Raw genomic sequence first — 21,255 nt, 5'->3', positions numbered from 1 at the left:
AACAGTTTCCCATACATTTTTCTTAGTCTTAATTCCTTTCTTTTATCTTTTACCCAATTTAAATATAATACCTATAAATGCCCACTCAGTAATGGGTAAGTTATATGGTTTTACTTAAGGGCTCAATAGTAACTTATTAAAGTATATTTTATAAAATGATTTGGCTGTCAAGATAATATGACTATAGCAATGACTTATGTGCACACTGTGGGTCATTGCTATGGTTCTAAGTCAGTTCTAAAGGGAACACGCTATGCACACCTACATGCCAATTTCAATCTTGATTATCTACCGCAATTCATTACACTAGAGGAGTTCCGAAGAGTTTATTCACTTTAAGCCTTGTTTAACCTTGTTTAACTTGCCTAGAAATGAACTGCTAAAGTATCAGTTGGAAAGCATGTCTGAATAATTCCTCCATTTAAAATCATCATTATTTTTGCACTTACAATAGGCAAAATATAAGAGTGCATTATACCTAGTCTTGTTCATTTTATGTATTTATGGCTTATTTCTATATTGTAAATGCCTTAAACACAGAGAATGCCTCTACTTCTTCTCTGTCTCCCATGATGGAAATACAGGTATCTTTTAGTACTTGCTTCACTTAAGAATGCTGGGCTTGAATGAAAAAACTAGTTCACATGCATCAAAAAGGTTCACTTTAAAGCTTCCCCTAGCTGCTTCATATCTGAACGCAACAATCTAGGTTTTATTTGGAAATGACGATGCTTGTAATGATTATGTCTTATCCCCTCAAAGCAATTTGGAAAGCTTTGTCTGATAAACCTCTTTTATCCTAGTTCTATCTTCTGCTGTTCTTACCTCCCTTCCCCCTCCACTTTCTCCAATCCCTTTCCTCTTTATCCCTAACATTATTATTATTTTTTGGATTTGCTCTTATACTCTGTACACACTTGAGCAATTATGTAGGAAAAAGGAGTCTGGCATTTTCTTATTGTAACCCAAAGAAAAACAAGCTTAAGCATATCTTGATAATGTAAGAAGTCAATGGATTCATTCTTTGGGGAAAAAAATCTGACCAGAAAGAAAACAAATAGACTTTCAAAATATAATATTTAGATTGGAAAAAAAAAAGTATAATGGGTCAGTTCATTTACTTAGAGAAGGTATTCTTAATGTTCTTAATTATGTATGAGTACATAATCTAGGTTGGTACAATTTTAGATGAAGCTGCTAAAACTAAAATGTTTGAGAAAACAGATATTGCTAAATAGTACAGAGAAACCACTTTATACAGCACCATTTTTTCATTGAACACTCAACTGAGAAGTAAAACATCCAGAACATGCCCAGTTTATTGGGAGTTTGTTTTCATATTTCTGCATGTGTTTATAAAAGCATTTCAAGATGTAGCTTTTTACTGATTCTACCTTACTAAAAAATCAATCAAGCAACCATCATTTGCTAATTACTGATTCTACCTTGCTAAAAAATCAATCAAGCAACCATCATTTGCTAGTAAACGTTTTTATCACAGCTTTCAAACCTTTTCAAGACATCTGAGCTCATCTTCACTTCCTCCTTCTTGAAAAAGAGACCCCATGGTGTGACACTCTAAAACCACCTCTGGATTCAAAACTATGACTGCCTGGGAATTGAAGGCCCAGTTGCTGAGATTCCCTGATTTGCAAAGCAAGGGAGAGTTCCTAACTGAATAACTTGAGTTTGTAACTAAAAACAAAAGCAAAAACCTGTTCATCTATTGCAAGCAAGTGTACTCCCTTTGTTACATGGTATGCAATTAGATGCCTTTGAAATAAAAGGTAAGTTAAATCAGAAGTCTCAGGGACAAGAAAATACTATTTTAAAACAGGGAGTGTCAAATGTTTTTCAATTTAGTACCAAAGGGTATTTCACAGGTAATTTCTCAGGGCTGATGTTAGCTAATTATTAGCTACCATACCCTGCCTCCCATTCTTAGTGACTATCTCCTGGCAGAAAGACACAGCTAGGAATGTTTTGTTTCATTTGTCCTTGGACTTTTTATCAGCATCAAGAAGGTGGACTGAGCCAAAGTTAGAAGAATTCTGGAGCTAAGCAAAAAGCGACACGTTTAACAGCCCCCATTAATTGGGGCTGTTACATGATTAATTTGAGAAAAACAGAAGAGACCGATTTCTTTACAACTCACAGTTGGATGCAACGCACTAAAAGTAATCCTGTAAATTACATTTTAAATCTCCAACATATTCCGAGCAGATAAAATAGTGGCATGATTGACCAAACTCCTTTTAAAAGTACACATATTACGATGCATCATAGTTATAAACAGATGGTATTTGGCCTCCTTCCTATTCTCAACATTTGGAATTTCTAAACTATGTGAATTAAACAATAATATTTTATAAACATACAAGGGATTTTGCTCACTGCTTTGTTAACATAGAAATTATACAATGCTGACATTTATTTAAATTTTAAAAAGTAAACAACAGTGTGCATCGAAATAAAGCAAACTAAAATCAACATAGAGAAGTATGTTCTGTGTGCATACTACCTACAATGGCACTGGCCTTTTAAAGGGAAGACATAATGGGTTGAAGAACAAATTGTAGCACAGATCGGCCTAATCCCTTGTACTCCAAGGCTCATTTAACACCTCTCTGTAAACAACGGATATTTATACCATAATTGGCTATTTGACCATCAGTGTTCATTTACTATGTAACCTGCTATTATGGAGTTAAAAGAAGCTCCCCTTCATTGGCTCGTCAGCTTTCAGAGTAGCGAAAGTGTCCTCACAGTTTTAAAAACACTTACACAAACGGGAATCAGTCTGACACTTGTACTCAGAATGAGAAACATTATCATGATATCAATAAGTATATATTTATTCTTTGGGGGATATTATTGCCAGAAAGAAAAGGAAATATATTAGATCTGAGTATCATTTCCTGAGATTCTTTTCTAAAATGATAGCTTTAACCCTTTAGCCGCAATTTGGAAGGGAGACCCATCTGCTGATTTGATGTACTAAATAGAAGGCACTTGGTTTCCAAACACTATTCTCAGATTTGCAAAGTTGTGCTGTGATGAATAAATAATGAATCAGATATTTCAATCCGTTTTATGATTTTTGAAAGCCCTGATTATCATTGTTTACAGTCTCTTGTTAATGCACTTCCCATGCGTTCTTGTTTAGCCTTCCAAGGGTAGGTTTATGTAGGCCACCCTCTCGCTTTACTTTCGGACTGCTCTCACGTGTTAACCCACCCGCTCACACCTTTAAACCAGTTTGGGGAATATTTCAAATCTGAGGGGGTTAGTCTTGAGCGACAGATGACAAGGAGTATTCGCAAACACTCCAGGCTAATGTTGCTTGTATTTGGTCACAGGTGTGCCCTGCTTTTGCATACTATAATATCTCTATTGGTGAGAAAGAGGGAGAAAATTATGCTAAAACCACATGGATAGAAAGGAAAACGGCACTGCTGAAATCAGGAAGGATCAGCATTCCTTTTCTCCTATACATACATGTGTATACTCGGATAAATAATGATAAATCACGGCAGTGTGAGGGAGGCTTTTAACAAAATGCAAGCTTCAAAATAGGAATATTTTCCCAAGTTTTCAAAAACTTAATCAGAGCAAATGAGTGACAAATAAATGTTACGCTTCTAAATATTCTCCTGCCCCAATATTGCTTAACTCCTCTTCTCCACTCCTCCTAAATAACCAGTTAGTGGTGAGGAGGAGAAACGAGGTTTGTATTCAATATACAGGTGCGAAGTGAAAAAGCGTCTGGGGGGTGAGATTTAAATCACGTATCCGAACATACCAGAGTCAGAGAGGGGTTATTCTAAAGTGTGTAGATAAATCCCTTCCGGAGAGTCTCCGTGCCCATCCCCACTCCCCTTCCCGGGATTGCTGAGGGCAAGTTATGTTTTTTAAAAAGGTAGTAGGCACCGGTGTTTCCGGTTTTGCTTAGTGCGTCTTCATCGTATTCCCTCACTGAGGACTGAACCTGGCCGACTCAGGGAACCGAGTTCCATGAAATCCTCAGACGCGTAAAGCACAGGGTGCCGGCCCACCGGGCTGCGCTCCCTTCCCGGGGTGCCCGAGAGAGAGCACCCAAGCCCGGTGCAGCCAAATCCGGGCAGGAGTGGGCCCCCACCGCGTGCGCGCGTGCCAGCCTGGGAGTGTCGGCGCGCGCGTGGCGGGTGCGTGCCGGTGTGTGTGCGTGACAGCGCGCGCGTGGCACGGTGTTCGCGCGCCAGGGTGCGCGTGCCAGCGCGGGTGTGCGAGGGAGTGCGCGCGGGTGGGAGCGCCGGGGGCTGGCGGGGCCAGCGCCCTGGGACTAGCTCCTCGTGCTCCGCTCTGCGCTCCGGCAGCGCCCACGCAGCCGAGAGGAGTGGGTGATGACTTCGTGACCTCAACGTCCTCCCCAGTCCCTCGCCATGTTCCCGCGCCTGAAAGGTGCAGAAAACTCCCCCCACCGCTCTGGACCAGACTGAGCAAGGCGTTGAGGGCGGGCGCCGCCGCAGACCGGAGCTCGGGCTGGCTGGCCGCTCAGGCGCCGCAGTGTGGAGGGAGCCGACGCGCGGGCGAGGCGACCCGCTCTGGGCAACGCGGGCGCAGCTGCCCCGACGCAAGGCACGAGCTGGTCGGGGGCTCGGGCGAGCTGGGGTCGGCGTGCCGGGGCGTGCGCTCTCTCCGCAGGCGAGCGCCGGGTTCCGCGGAGGTCCCTGCGACCCCTGCCTCCCCACTGCCCGCTTCTCCGCCCGGAGACCCCGAGCCCCCAGGCTGCGGTGCGCCAGGCCAGACCCGACCAAGGGCAGAAGACCTGAGCGGCAGGGAGGCAGAACGAAAAGAGGTAGCAAGCCCCAGACAAGGGATCCTTAATTACAGATTAAAGGCAAGCAAAACCGTACACCACATTTTCCATGTGTCAGCTGACGGCCGCGACAAAAGAAAACAGAACGCTGGGGGGTTGCGGGGAGGCCCCTTATCTGCCCCCTACCCCTTGACAATGTGTGCAAATGTAAAATGCATTAGGTAGTGACTCTGGATAGGTGGTGCCCGGGGCCAAATCGCAGCTGCAGGCTCCACCGTGTAGGAGGACAGTTTGCTGATGCACCCAGAGATCTGGGGAACCTCTTACAAAAAAGGGACTACAAATAATCCGATTGAGCACATTTTGCTTCTTTACATTTTGCTTCTTTAAAACTTCATTACTCATACATTTTAAGTTAAAAATTTTTGTGCTTAAAGTGTTGCAATTATCTTCAGTAAAATTCTAATACACACGCACACATACACACAATTTTGTTTTGCAATTTTGTAGATTCTGTTTTATTGGCCTGGTATCACAGCCTTAAAAATTCAAGGGGAAAAGCCAAACCGATTGAAAGCCAGGGAACATAGCGGCAAGCACCACAGAGCACAAGTTCCCCTCCATGACTCTGAGGCTCAAATGGAAAAAGGAGAGATGTCTGCTTTGATTTCTTTCCTTTTAATTAATCATGATCACAAAGCAATCTCCACCCTGTCCCTGGGATTTAAGATACTGGTTAAACTCCACCGTGTCCCGAATTCTCCATAGAAGGTGGAGGAGTGTTCAGAATCTAAAGTCCACCCGCGGACCATTAAAAACCTTTAGGTCTGTGCCCTCATTTTTAATACTCAAATTAAAGGATCACCCCGAGTCGCCACGCAGTACACTCTTCTCTATTTTCTCCCTCTTGTTGCTGGGCCAGTTTTGGAAATTAGAAGGGGTTGTCTCTTTGTTAGCAATCTGTTTACTTTCTTCTGATACAATGAAGCATCAGGTTCAAGGTGACAAGGCTTCTTGGTTTAGTCATTTTTACCCATCTTCCTCTTTGTAGATGATGTTTTTTTTCATTTTCAATTATATTTTTTTCATCATTGCCATCTCCCGAACAGCATTTTAAAAATAAAATTTCCAAGTCCTTTTTTTATGTGGTTCCAGTCAAATGATTTACCCACACCCCAAATAATTTTACATCCAATATTAATAGCTGCCTATCAGTAATTCTTAAAGATCTTCTGATCCATATTTAACAATTTAAATGATGGCTAACATTATTGACAGGCAAATGCCTGAACCAATAGTTTGTGGACTAGTTGCCAGCCAGATGACAGCCAGGTACACTCAGGGATAAGAACATAATTAGTTTCTGCCCTAGTCTCTTCAACTGTAGAAGGCAGACAGCACTCTTTCTCACCTTCCAGGGAAGCAGATTAGCAGATTAACAAAATGATGTAAAGCACACAAGGTTTAAATCCCCCTTCCCCTTCTAATACCTATTTAGGAAAACTTTAAAATTTTTCCTTTTGGCATCTAGTCTTTCTGTGGTTTAGCCACATGCTCTCCCCTTTTTGGCTTTATCCTTCTGCAAAGTAAGTAAGGTGAAAGAGTATGTTAGGAGTTTTTCTTTTCTTATAGCTTTCCTGTGTTTGAGTGGATCATCCTGTTGCCGTCGTTTTAGTCCAGTTGTTGTTAGTTCATGTTCTTACCACCCACCAAAGAATGGCACAGGATTAAGTTTATATTAACAAATGATGTTCATGAGTAGGTTTTTAAATGCCAGAGTTATGATTTATTTTTTTAAATGGGTGGAGAAAGGGGAGCGGCAATAAAACTAGCTCCCAAGTCATTCAAAATCCTTGGTTTCACACATCTATGTGGGCTTTTCTTTGTTTTGGTCTTTAAGTTTTTTGGACATACCTCTTATTTCCCTGTAAGTCCTATTATCATGGACCAAATGCCTTTTTTTGACTATCTTTGTCCATAGCTTGAAACCCTGTTTATTACGGTTAAATTTATAGGAAGTATTATATGGTCCTCTTTTCTACTTCCTGAGTTTATAATTGTCCCTGTTTATCTCCCCACCCATTAAGAATTCTGTAATAAATCCCTGCACCAAATAAATTAAAATCTGCAACTTCAGACACCCGAGGAAGAGGACATTAATCCACTTAGTAAAATACTCAAGACCTCCCCCTCTCAATTTCAGCTCTTCTTAATGTAACATTCAGTAATTACAGCTGGCTCCTTATACTTCCCTCCCTCCCTTTTATTCTGAATCATATTGGCCTTGCTTAACCTTCATTTCCTTTTCTACTCCCCACATTTGTCCACATACTTTTCTTTGACCATGTTTGTCTCTTTCTCTTTCTTTCTGCTGTGTGGATTGAGGGCAACAAATGAAGCTTTCCAAGAGCTTAATACTGGCTCGTAAAATCCCATCCTACCTCCCCATTCCACTATTAACGCTTTGTACAATTTTTATGCATCCTTCAGTTGTGTAGTTACTGCTCTATATTTTTCTGATTGATCATTAAGTTATGCTGGCTTTTCAGAACTGTCTCCATAATCCTGAAGCAAAGGCTTTTTACTTGGCATGCTCTCTGCCTTTGGAATGCCTTTCCTGGCAAGGACAGACGCTTTGGTTTGACTACGATTCTTAAGTTACAATTCAAAGCTAATTTGTTCAGTTAGGTTTCTACTATGAGCAGCTCTGTTTCTCACCGTTAAGTGCTCCATGATGCTGCTTAGTTGAAGGGTGTGTTGTAAGTGCAAGATGTAATATACTCATATTGTACTTGATTATCAGTTTTCAAAAACAGCTGCATGCTTTGATATCTGTGTAAGGAAATATCGAAAGATAATATACCATTGGTATTTATTACTCTATAATTAAGGACGTGTCAGTGTTTCCCTTCCAAAAAAGCCCCTTATTTTCAGAAATTCATATCTCAGGCATAAATTTCCCTATGAATTACGGTCTAATACCATACTAGAAGTTTCTTCTTTTTAAGTTATCCCTCCCCTTCCTTTTCTTTCTGAGGAAGTAAGTCTCAGGATGTAATTTCTGGGTTATTGCTTTGGGATGAGGGGGAGCAGGCCCAGTGCTGCACAGTTCAAGGTGCTGCCACATTGCCACCCGCTCCCTCTGCTCTCCTGCCCTGTGTGGGGAGACACTGGAGGCTGCCTTTCGGATGAAGGGTCAGCTTTATACATACATGGGTGAGCAGCTTTGTCGCTGTATGATTCAAAAGGCAATAGAGAAGAGTCAGTTGTCCAGAAATATCACAAGTGCCACAGAGTCTGAACTTTTAGTACATAAATCAATTCTTCTGCATGCCTCTCCTTATAGTCATTGAGAATACAAATACTGGCCGGTGTAACATAATACACCTAGAGCAAGGTATTAGCAACTTATTAACACATTTCTTCTTACAGTGAGAGGCAGAAGGAAGAAACAGGAGAAAGAGATGAGAAGACAATTTTTTTTCCCTCCTTGAAGAGGTGGTCTTGACTACTGCTCAACCACAGCCTACTGAAAAAGCCCTGGAAATTCTGAGTTCTAGATCTGCCTGTACCACCGAGGGACTTCTCCTCAGGCCCCAGTTTCCTACATCTCAAATACAGGAGGTTATGAAAATAAGTGCTTCTCAGGAGGGCCACGGAACTTACCTAAATGTATGAATTCAGTAGCATGTAAGACCACAGGGAGTGCTGGGGGCCCGTGACAGATGGGGTATACTCACTGAATACCTCCCTAAAGGGAGAATCAGAGCAATAATAAAAACACTTAAAATAATCGCCATACTCCGGAAGCGGTGGCTCACGCCTATAATCCTAGCACTTTGGGAGACCGAGATGGGCGGATCATGAGGTCAGGAGATCTAGACCATCCTGGCTAACACAGTGAAACCCCATCTCTACTAAAAATACAAAAAAATTAGCCGAGCATGCTGGCGGGTGGCTTAGTCCCAGCTACTCGGGAGGCTGAGGCAGCAGAATGACGTGAACCTGGGAGGCGGAGCTTGCAGTGAGCTGAGATGGCGCCACTGCACTCCAGCCTGGGAGACGGAGCGAGACTCCCTCTCAAACAAACAAAAAATTGGCCATACTACATGGTCTCTTGTGTCCCTTTTAACGGCAGAAAAGTGGGCCACAAAATAACCACCTCCACTGTCCTTTGCTGTCTCCTGCCAGCTGGAGACAGAAACAGAAAGGAACTAGAGGTCCAACTGAGTCATGCACACTGCACTTGGTGCTTCCTGAAAGGCACATAAGTGACAATGACAACATCCAATGTAGGGAAAGGCTTATACAAAAAAAACTTTTTTTCTGTAACACACTTCAGCTCCTAAATATGTCACTATATGTGCCTTAATTTTTTCATCTGTGAAATGATATTGAAGACATTAAATTTTCAGATCTAAAGAACTTCAGATTGCTTGAGAAAGGTCATACCAGTATTCCTAGGAGTCACATCTTCTCACACCCCACCTTAGGTCTGCTATTTAAATGCAGTAACTAATAGGAAAGTAATATAACCATTTAAAATTATCTTCCAAGAATCATCAATTCCTTCTATCAGTTTATAAAAACAATTAGGATCCTCTCCTTGGGGTTGGGAGTGGATAAGGAATAACTCAGATACTGATAGATGATGGCGGGACACCTGAAGAAACTGATCCCAAATTCCAATTTAGAAAAATGGACTGCAGAGTGAGTGGGGATCCTGGTCCCTGGAGCCATTTGTGCCTCACATGCAGTGAGGGCATCCCACAGACACCAGGGAGAACTCTTCCCCTGGGATAGATCGCAATGAAAGCACAGAGACCACGATTCGCTCCTGCGTCCTGAAGAGGAAAGGGGAGAGGCAACACTACAGGGAGTGGGTAGTGTGGTTGGGAGCTCAGAGAGCTCTTGTGCTCTAACAGGCAGTTGGGAATTTTTTGAGATGAAAAAGACTGGGCTCATTTAACATCTGCCTTCATCTTCCTTTCCTTACCCTTCAGAAGGGAGTTTTAGAGCTACAGTTTTCCATCTTGTGTTTGCCACAGGCGACTGTTAGAGATGGCGATCAGCAGCCCCAAGAAACAGGAACCTGTGGCCAGTTAAGTCTGACTTTCTCCACAGCATGAGGGTTGAGGTGAAGTCCCTGGCTCCTGTTAAGCAGAGGAAAGTCTTCTCAAGCAACATTGGGAGTAGAGTAGTTTCTATCACTTTCTGAGGGAAGCGGTTTTCTGACTCAATCAATAGTTGAGGAAACTAAGAAATGTTAAGGACAGCCTGATAGTAAAACTAGTAACATGCTTCCCAAAGTATTTATATCTCCTATCAAAAGGTATATGCAATAAATACACTGAAGATGCATGAAAAGTCATAAGGAGTGGCAAGAAGCCTTTGTATATCATGACCCAGCTTAAGAAACAGACCGCTCATCATGCAACGAATGCACCTCTCCCTACTTTTATGTCCTTTTTTTCTCTACCATGGCCCCTCTGACATAACCATTATTGTAAGTTTAGTTAATGCCCAGGTTTTCTGTAATACTGTTCTTTAATCACACGTCTGTATCTTTGAGCAGCATGTAGAATTGCTCGCATGTTTTTCAAACTTCCCCAGTTACATTTTAATGAATAGCTTTGAAGAGAGGGCATAGGATAGGAGCATTAGTTGTCTGTATTGCAATTCAAATTTTAAAATTAAACATGTTCAAGTCACTGGTTTATAATATACTCTCTTCATTGTTAAACATAAGATCCAATATTAAATAGTCCCAAATTTTCCACTGAAAAAGAAAGGCAGTTGGGTCAATAGTCAATAGAAGAATAAGACCCACAAGTGTATGTCAGCATTAAAAGATAGCATGGACTATCATTTGAAAACTGATTGTATCATCCACAGAAAGTATCTTGAGACTTAAGTGAAATTTCTTTTGTGGCTCATAATATTTCTGGGTAGCAGATGCTTTCTCAAAACAGATTTTACTTTTAAAATATCAAATATAATTAACACCTTCAACATAAAATGAAATCTTTGCTTCCAGATGCATTTCAAGGTGTTGGAATTAATCTATGCAGCCCTCTATGGCTAAGAGTTTCCATTGACTTGTGGATTCTGCTGCCATACTGATGTCTGAAGGACTGAGAACAGGAGCAGGGCATTTAAACTTAACTGTATTTGAAGGATGCTTATTAAACCAGGAGCATTTTTAAAAAGGTATTTGCATCTATTTCTGATCAACACAGTATAAACGAGAAGGTTAAGAACCAGGTGCCCTGGTATTTGTTATAGAAACACCTTGTCAGAAACACAGATTAAGTTTACGGCAAGCTGTATTTCAAGACACTGTGTCAAAGTCTTGACAATGGATGGACTTTTAAAGATATTTAAAATTAAAATTGGTTTTATTTTAAAAAACAATCGAGTGTCAAAAAAAAAAAAAAAAGAACAGATTAAGTTTTCCATAAAACATACTCAAAACAATAAATGATGGGGGTGGTTGATAAGGGAAACCGAATTAATGAGTTAACTTGTAGTACCAATTATCTGCTGAGATTTCAGCAAAATACTGATTAACTTATTTAATAACACTCCATTCCACTAGGTCATGGGTGTTGAGAACCATGTGTGAGCGCACACATACACTCCTACATCTTTTTAAATGTTAAGAATTACACATTTACAAAACTTTTTATTGCTTTTGTGAACTAATAGCAACTCTGACATTACAGTCTTTATAAGTTTTGTTTTTTTAAACTCCAAATCTCAGCATCACGCAAATAAGTGACACATTTAATGTAAGTTTTTTTTTATTTTTTAAATTAATTAATGAATTTTTTAGATGGAGCCCAGGCTGGAGTTCAGTGGCACAATCTCAGCTCACTGCAAGCTCTGCCTCCCAGGCTCATGCCATTCTCCTGCCTCAGCCTCCCAAGTAGCTGGGACTACAGGTGTCCGCCACCAAGCCCGGCTAATTTTTTGTATTTTTAGTAGAGATGGGGTTTTACCATGTTAGTTAAGATGGTCTCAATTTCCTGACCTCATGATCCACCCGTCTTGGCCTCCAAAAGTGCTGGGATTATAGGCGTGAGCCACCGCACCCAGCCTAATGTAAGTTTTTATCCTGGAAGGAATGTTGGCCACAGCTAATGGCAAAATTTTATTTGCGTTTATGAGTGTAGAAAAAATGCCCACATACAGGTAACTTTCAATATTATATTTGCCTAAATCAGGAAAATACATAAATGTTTCAGATGTACTCTCTGAAAACTGTTTAATGCTTTTTTTTTTTTTTTTTCCTATCAATTAGTGAGAAAACATATATGGGTACTAGTTGTGTGTAGAATATCTTAGCCACTATAAAGTGTAAGCCCATTTATTTTCAGGATAGAAAAACACAGTAAACGAAGCACGATTTCCTGACTGTGGGAAAATATTATTTTGAGAAGATGTCGTATGTGACACAGCACCTGACAGAAGCCAACTGACTCATCTGGTTTATCTCTGTAGGTGGCATAAAGTATAACCTTGCCCATGAGAAGTGGCAAAGAATTTATTATTAATATTTATATCTTCAGTTTTGCTCTCCAAAGGAGCACACCTGCTAGATTCTGAGTTCCATAGCCTTAGACTGGAAGGAACTTCCAAAATAGTTCTTGAGCTCTTTGTTTTCTGGGTGAGGAAGTAATTTGTTCACTGGCTTCCCTGTAAGAGTCTAGAAACCAGTGCTACGGTGGCCCACCACACACTGTGGGTCTCATAAATGTTGGAGAGAGTTGTCTGTTCAGATGGAGCTTGTTGTTTCTGCTTCTTACTCTTCCTGCTTTTAAATTCCCAGGCCTCATAGACTCCGAAATCCTGCTTTCTTTGATCTGTAATACTGCCTCTCTCCCAAGGGCTTTGTCTGGCTCCCTAACCTTGATCTGTTTCGTGCTTTCGATTTTGCTACCTGTCAAATGGGCCCTACTGGCCTTCTGAATCATTGCTTTCTCCATCTTAGATGCCTGCTAGGCCACTCGATCCTTCCAGAAGCTAGAGAGCCTGGCTTGCCCCTTGTCGCGCCACCTTTCCCTGGCTGTGCCTCACTCTGTGGTGTATAGAAGTTACTCATTTCAAAAGCTGGGAAAGTTACAATTTACCTGTCAGTAAACAGAAGATGGTTTATCAACAGACTTTACCTTAATGACTACAAATGTTTACCTCCTGCTTTCCAGAATGCAAAGAAAATCTTGGAAATGTCATAATATCTTACAAACATTTGCAAAACAGATCCTTGTTCATCCGGAAAGGAAACAATTGTATTCGTTGTCTCTGTCACAAGGAAAACGTTCCGTGAGAAACATATAGGTAGATGTATACATCTATACATAAATGAATATGCTAATTAAAAATTGCAGTGGGTACTTTATTAAAAATTTATTTTACCATCTAGCTATTCAAAACATCTTTACATCAACAAACACAGCAGTTTGACTATTGGAATCATAAGCGATTTATCTTGAAAAGGTTATATTTGTAGGTGGATGCAAGTATTTTGGAGCAATATTTCTATCAAAATTACGGGTTTTGTTAGGAGTATTTTGATTTCTCTATTTTTACACTGGGAAAAAAAATTAAAACAAGTATGTCAGTGTTCATTTTATGGGCTAGATGGTTTCACTGTGTTTGTCATGTTTGTCCGAAATACAGCTGTTTATCTTGCAACTTTCTTTAAGATTAATTAAATGCAAATGTAACTCTGTGAATCATGGGAATACCTGCCAGACCTCTTATTAATACCTTCACTTAAAAACCCCTGTGCCTGAGAGTCATTAATTTGCTAAAAGAAAAGTGCTAAAGCAGCCCTTTGCCCACAAACAATTCTGCGATGGCTGCCCAATTAGTCCCGAAGCATTCTGATCCTCCTTTCAGGCCTCGTGGCCCTTTGAGGACACAAGAAGGCTCCGATGATAACCTGGCAACCTAGGTAGAAACCCAGCCAAGTGTAAGCGTTTGAAGCTGCAGTTTGGCTGCCATCGTGTCGGCGAAAAGAAAGAATTCAGGCACCATGTCATCCAGTACAAAGGATAAAAACGGATTCAACCGGAAATTCAATGTGGCACCACATATGGGATACATGAGTGCGGTTATACAACAGGCCACATATTTTTTTTGAACAGTCTCCTACATGTGATGCCGAGGACATGTGTAACCATCATAACGTCTCTAGGAATCTGTATTTAATTTGAGTTGGGGTGGTGGCAGGGATTGGAGATCTGAAGCCGCCACAGGTTTGTGGCAGATGGCTCTGTGTCAGCTATGACAAGCAGCCAGGCTCAGCTTCCTCTGCAGATTTTCTTTTCTCTCTGATCAGGTAAATATGGGCACACTCTGGAAAGTTCTTCAGATTCTGCCTTAGGCTGCAAGTTTGTGACTTAGCCCCATCTGTCACAAATCTTCCCTAGGTTCTGTTGTAAGCAGAGACCTGAATTTACCATGTAGGGCTGCCCAAGAAAACGGAGCGATTTCACCCTGCAACGAGGAGGAGGGAGAGAAGAGAAAGAAGTGAAGAGCATTAATGACTAAAAGATGAAAGTATGCTGAAAATTTATATTGCAAATTTGCATCACTTACGTCAATTACATTTCAAAAAGCCACCAAGTAAATGGTTCTTGAGTTTCATCACCTCAGGAAATCTCAGTTTCTGATTGGTTTAAGGTGTTGTTGTATTTCCAACCAGAGAAGAAGGCTACTGTTTTTTGCAAATGGGTATATTCTGCTGCACACATATTTCTTGGTTTATGTTATGAATGACAGCCATTGGAAGTTCATCATCCAATTTTTATATAAACACAAGACACATAACACTGTACATACAAGTTTTGCTGTGAATTTTACTTTTAATTGATGAAGACAACGAAAATGCCATTAATATTATGTGAAATTTAAAAAGTGCTTCATATTTATAACAGGTTTATATTCATTATTTCATAATAGCAGTACCTCAGGGGTAAATTGATATTTAAAAAATATATTCTTCCAGGTTTACAGATGAATCACATAGGAGCCAAAAAAATCACCTAGAATCAGGTTGCAAATGAGTAGCAGAGAAGGACAAAACCTCTTGACTGATCTTAATCAGCCAAAGCATATCTGTGATGCTAAAAGGCTTTTTCCTTTTATTTTATTTAGACAAATCAAAGGAAAGCCAGACCAAATAAAATTGAGGCAGGAGGTGAAGAAGGAAGGAAGGGAGAGAGGGAAGAAGAAAGGGAAGGGAGGGAAAGGCAGAGGAGGGAGAGAGAGAAAGAGTGAGAGACTGAGACTGAGAATTTGCCTTAATTGTGCTGGTGCAGTTGAGAGCTTCTAGAAGTTCTTAGAACATCATAAACATTTAAGTGTTCATGTTTAAGGAAAAAGTAAGGACTCCGGAGCAGTATTAAAACTAGTGAGCAACACCTTATTCAAATCTAGAGTTTAAGCTCAAATTAAAATGGGACTATAGAGTGACCAGTTTCTTGAAGGAAACAAAGTAGCTTGGCTGTGGTTCAGGTACATATAGCTTGACATAATCAAGGTAACTACAAATGGCTTTTCTGGGCAATGAGTGTGAATTGTAAGCTTAATTATTGTTTTGAATTAGTTTCCGGCAGAACTCTAAAAATTCTTCTCTCTTCCAAACAATAGGAGATTATAAAAGTTTTGTCAATATTGAGGAACTTGAAGAGGAAAACAAAAAAATCAGGAGCTATCACCTGAAAATCTTAAACTACAAGTCACTCTCAAAAGCAAGAATGGCATCTCTCTCTCTTTTTAAACCAGAGAATACCATTCAATTTATAAATAAAAGTAAATGAAAAATAGGATTGGAATGAAAATCTCTTGCGTCAGTCTGGATGATACCTACCTTACACAACTGCCCTATTTGTACTCGCATATTCATTTCAATACTGGTAATGAGGGAATAGCTATAAAATGTCTTTCAACAGCATTTAAAAATATAATGATCAGGGTTCTCTAAAAGTATGAAATACTAATTTCAAATAATTGTTGAGAATTTTCCATAAGTAAATTCACATAGTATAATAAAAGTGAGGCCAAAAAAATACAACTTCACAGTATTACACTTGCTTGGGTTAGAAAGGAAGAACTATGGTTAGTTTAAGGGGTCAATCCTTAGCTGATTCTTTTCTGATTATTTCTAGAAATTTGTGTTCAAGTTAGGCGTAGGAGTCATCGAAGAGCTCCCTATTTTATCTCTGTGAGAAGTATGTGTCCAGTGCATCTGCCTGATGTGAAAAAGTACATGTCTCGACAATACAAGTTTACAGTCAATGACTCAACTGTAGACATCAACTTTGTCAGAAGTGGTTTTATATTTTCTTAAATTAAGAAAAATGGTTTTAGGTTTTTTAAATTATTAAGAAACATTTAATTTTTGCATGTATTGGATTTCTCTAACGATCCTAAGGCGTGTGTGTGTGTGTGTGTGTGTGTGTGTGTAAGAGAGAAAGAGACTGAGTACACACGTACATGCAAATGAGGAATTTAAACATTTCAGGTCTGAAATTATTTCAGGTAGGAAGTCATGGACACAAGTGTTCTGTGATAGAAGGAGTCACTTTAAGAAAAAAAGTAAATTCTGTTTCTGCTTTTCACTTACTAGCATTCTGTTTCAAATCCTGCTTCAAGTTATACCCCAAACTCTCACTCATATTGAAAGTATAATGTCTGATGTGAGAAGAAAGCCAAGTGTTAGTAGCCTTATTCTAGTCATTAAATTTCTAAGTGTGAATCCATATGAAAAATCCTATCCTAAAGTGAACTCTATATGATAAGAAGTTGAAATGATTTTAAAATGTAAACTTTTAACAACAAAAAAAGAGTAAGGTGTAAAAATGTAAAAGGAACAAATTAAAGAATTCAGTGACATTCTATCCTTTTAGATCTTAGAAGCATATGTTTTATAAAAGCAAAACAGCACTGTCCAATGAAATAAATCTAAAAATAACTCCCAACATTCTTTTCACAGTACACACAAAAGATCCTTTCCGATTGCATAAGAAAAGTAGGTAAAAGCTAAAATGCTAATTCTCTAGTATTTAGTAAAAGCAAATGTTACCTATTTATAAAAGCAAATGTGTCTATTTATGAAACACAAGATAAAAAATTACAATAACTTGTATCATTATTATAAAGGTTTAGAAGGCATTTTTTCTTCTCTGTTTTGGCTTTAAATCCTATAACAACACACAAACTAAATCTGTGGTCCTTCCTGTGCTTTTAACTCTATACCTTGCAACATGCCAGTTTTTCCTAATAATTGTATCATAAAGCTCCTGAGTACTTAAAATTTTAGATGAATTTATTAATTTTGAAATTAATTTTAGACAATATCACTAAGCACTATGGATGAAGGCAAATGTGAAAATATGTTATAGATTTATAAGAGAAAGATCCATGGTAGCCTATGCTTAAAAATAAATTATATAAATAAGTTCTTATAAATGCTTTTGCATGAATTACTAATTTATAAAACTTTGAGATGCAGGTTTGTATGGTGTACAAACTAAAATACATTTAAGTACTAACATGTACTCAATGAAACAGCATTTAAGATATAGGTTATCATTTAAGCTGTGTGAGGAACAATTTGGTATATTAACAACATACCACTAAGCTGCCATTCTTTTTTTCAGAAGTTGTTTGTAAAATAAATAATTATAGCTCTGTTATGGCAGTAGCTGAATGAAAATATTTCAAGTGGACATCTGCTTTCTTTTCTTACTAAAGGCAACTTGTTGCTGTGACTTTTGAAATAGTTAAAAATGTGCAGATGTTTAAAATTTGCAGATGCAGAATAACAGGGTTAAGCAATGTTACAAATTGATACATTTTGATGGTGGAAACACATTTATAAATACTTCACTAAAAATTCATCCAAAGAGGGAAAAAATCAATAATCTGACAGAGAACTTACTGAAAATTGCTTTGTGTCATATATAGAAAATAAGTTCATTTGTATTAATACTTATATTTCCTCAATTTCCATTATCTGCATATTTTGACAGTCTTATCACATGCGAAACTATTTGACTGATATTTCATACAAACAAAACTGCTACTGAACTTTAAAAATTAGAAAATATTGAGGTAAATCTTGGACAACCGTTTTCTCTGTGGAGCTTCCCATGTATACAATACAATAGTATTGACTCAAGGAGTAATACTGAAGCTGGAACTGTTCAGTCAGCATTTTAAACTATTATGAGCTACCTTCTGAACCATTGCCAAGTTAATAGACAATGAAAGATAATGAGCTTGAAATTGGGTGTTAAATTGCATTTTGGTTCTCTCTCTTTTCTTGAAGTTTAACTGTTTCCTGTAGAAACAAAGTCATGTTTTGATGTATCACTATGTAAATATGTATTTTAGGCTATGAACAGGGAAAGGAGAAAAAAAAAGCAGAGAACTGTATTTCATGTAGAAGGTTATATATTAACATAGGAAAATTAAAATATGTTAGATTATAAAACTGCTAGATTGTAAACTATACTGGATTTATGTAAAATGAAGATGCTACATTCGAAGAATATAAAAAGGTATATTACTCATGGCCTAGAGCCACCTTCAAAACTCATAAAGCAGATTTATCCTAGTTCAATTACTTAGACTTTTAGTAGGGCCTCTTTGTGTTGTTATTTCAACAATGTAAAATTCTTGATTCAAATAAAGAAAAAAAGAAGATAACGAACGAGGGTAGTGAATGATGATGCTGTTTACACTATTTTCCCTTTGCCATTCAGAGATGAGACTGACATACTTATTCTAAAGAAACTGAGGATTTTTTATGTCATTTTTATTGAATTGGACACAAGAAATATTCAATTCTTAAAAATCACCTTTCAAGTAGTTCAAAATGAACACCAAACTTCACTAATGCCATTTACCTGAATTTTGAGGACTAAGGATTTCATTATGATGGGAAGAAAGGCTTATCCTCATTAGTATAATTGTAGAATCTTTCCTTTACTTCCTTTTAAACTAATGAGTTACATTAATCCAGGTTCATTTTTATAAGCCTCTAGGGGCTAAATATAAAGGACAGTCATCTTAGAAAACAATAAATTTTAAAAAAAGCATGTACCGTGCATTAAGTGCATGTATTTCATAAGACCTAGGTTAATACAACTGGCATCCAGTTTAATTAATCCTTGTTAGTGTAACAACTAATATCCCTCCCTAGCATGTTTCCTTTAAACATTAGTATGTTAATTAAATGTTTTTTTTTAAGATTTTTCTTTGTACTTCAATATGGCATTTATACCATGTAAATCTCTTCTCAATAACTACCTTATAGAGATGTTTTCTTACAATATCTGGTCTCTTGCAGAAATTCTGGAGCCTTTTTGAAAGCTGTTCAGGTGTAGAATACAGATATTCAGCTGCAGGAAAACAGATACATTTTAATGAAACAAAACCTCAAAGCACACACTCGATATTAGTCACTTTACTAATTAAAAATGCATATTGCTCTGTGCTGCCTCGTGTTTTACATTATTTAAGCATGATTTTATAAGGTTACCTCAGCTCACAAGGATGTTTAATGCTAAATAAGACTGTGTAGTTGTGCTGTTTAGACATCTCCTTTGGGTGATTAAAATACATTATTCTAATGTAACACAATGCATATGTGATATATTTAGTGATGAGAATTTTTTCAAAGAACTGGTACTATGGCCGTATGTACCCGTACAACAGTTGCATATTATTAACTAGTCAATTGTTTAAATAATTTGGTGTGACTTTCAGTCCCTGATTTTTCTCTGTGTGTATCATTAAAAAAAATCTGTAAGCAATTGCAGCAACACTGACCTGCTTATAAAAATCCATCATTATGGGATGTGTATGCTAACAATGAAGAATGTTATTTGAAAACTTGCTTTTTTGTTATCTTAAAAGAACAGATGGTAAATATAAGCTTACTCTAATGTATTAAAACACATAAAATTTTCCTTAACACTAACATGTTGACTTGCCAAATAAACAATTGCTCCTGCCTAAGTTTATTTTCAAACTTTCTAATTTAGCATTAAATCTCAATCAAGATGAATGCACATTAAAGCAGCTACCTGGAAATATTTCGGGATAAACCAAATCTTTAGGGCAAAGTGGGTAACACCCACAGTACACAGCTTCCAACCTAGAAAAATTTGAGAAAGAGGATAAGAATATATGAAAAAGACAGTACCATCATACCCAGAAAGTGGTTTTGTTTGCCTAAAGTTAACAGAATGAGCCCAGAGTTAACTGGGACAAAAAACATGGTCGGCAGTATAATTCTAAAAGCCAAAGTTGCTCTTTTAAAAGATTTTATTGATCATATATGAATTTCATAGAACAGCACCAACAGCATATGTTTTGTTCACTGAATTAATCAAAGCGCAGCTCTGCATTTTTTTTTTGTTTTTAAAATACTGTTTAACACATTTTATAATCAGCAGATAAACACATGTAACAACATGGTAAAGTATGGACAGCTTTTCTTAATAATGCTGCAAAGGCTCAGAATGTTCATTTTTCAAAAATGTTTAAATAAAATAGCAAATACTTAACTTTAGCACTGTCGCCGTAGAAAAGATTGAGGCACTTTTAAAAGCATCAGAAAAAAATTTACAATCTGTTGTAATGGGGCATTTTCATTTTAAGCTCATGCTTCAAAACAATTTGTTATTATGCAGAATGTAAAACTCTTCCCCCTTTTGTTGAAAAACTCTCATGAAGACTACTTTAATGAACATTTTGCTTTCTTGACTAAAAATGCAGCTCACTTTCCATTTTATCAGCAAAGAATGCTTGTATTATTAAACAAACAAACATGGAAGTTTCACTTTGTGAAAGGATTTCCCCATGGACCCACCTATGGGAAGTTTTTCTTCACATCACAGTAGAACGGTTAAGCAGAAGGAAGGTATTGCATCTTCCTTCTGTGTTAGCCCTGCATAATAGCTATTGATCTGACATATAATCAACTTTAAAGATACCACTGTCATTTCTGTTGGCTAGAAATTATGCAGTGAAATTCAAAACACCCTTTAAAACATGTTTATTTTATGAGAAACTTTGAATTACATCCAAAATGTTGACCAAAGGGGAAATTTATTTTGAACTGCAGATTTTTTCAACCCAAAGTACTCTGAAGTCATGTTAGTGTTTACCTTGTTTATTTACAGTGACCAAGTAAATGAAACTTAAGCTGTTTTTAAGTGAGTGATGTTTTCCCTATTTTCCTATGTTAACTGAAATTAAATAAAAAGTATTTACTTTGAGCTGCAAATTTTGGAAAAATACTTAGTTCAAAGTTTTGCTTAAGAACTGATAGAAGTTACAAAATAATCTAGTGGGAAGGCACAGGTTCCAGTTACCAATTATTAATATCAGAATGCAAACTAATATCTATTTTTTTTGTGATACACACATAGGGT

At 38.0% G+C, this 21,255-nt stretch overlaps 1 protein-coding gene across 7 annotated transcripts in view; it reads right to left on the bottom strand.

Moving 5' to 3' along the window:
• Window positions 1-12,090: 12,090 nt before the first annotated feature.
• Window positions 12,091-21,255, bottom strand: part of QTMAN (queuosine-tRNA mannosyltransferase) — a 359,520-nt gene continuing 350,355 nt past the window's right edge. For 5 of the 7 annotated variants that reach the window (XM_017895386.1, XM_017895385.1, XM_017895389.1 and 2 more), the window contains 3 exons: window positions 19,903-19,973; window positions 19,124-19,215; window positions 12,091-14,302 (listed from right to left, as the gene is read on the bottom strand). In XM_017895386.1, the coding sequence (XP_017750875.1) occupies window positions 14,219-14,302; window positions 19,124-19,215; window positions 19,903-19,973 (247 nt within the window). In that variant the 3' untranslated portion in view covers window positions 12,091-14,218. The remainder of the gene's footprint in view (window positions 14,303-19,123; window positions 19,216-19,902; window positions 19,974-21,255) is intronic. The other 2 variants (XM_017895388.1, XM_017895390.1) reach the window with 1 other exon arrangement.

The sequence above is a fragment of the Rhinopithecus bieti genome, unplaced genomic scaffold, assembly GCF_001698545.2.
Source record: "Rhinopithecus bieti isolate Rb0 unplaced genomic scaffold, ASM169854v2 scaffold_26061, whole genome shotgun sequence".
NCBI lineage: Eukaryota > Metazoa > Chordata > Mammalia > Primates > Cercopithecidae > Rhinopithecus > Rhinopithecus bieti.
The sequence above is the reverse complement of the archived record's forward strand: the minus strand, read 5'-3'. Positions and strand labels throughout refer to the sequence as shown.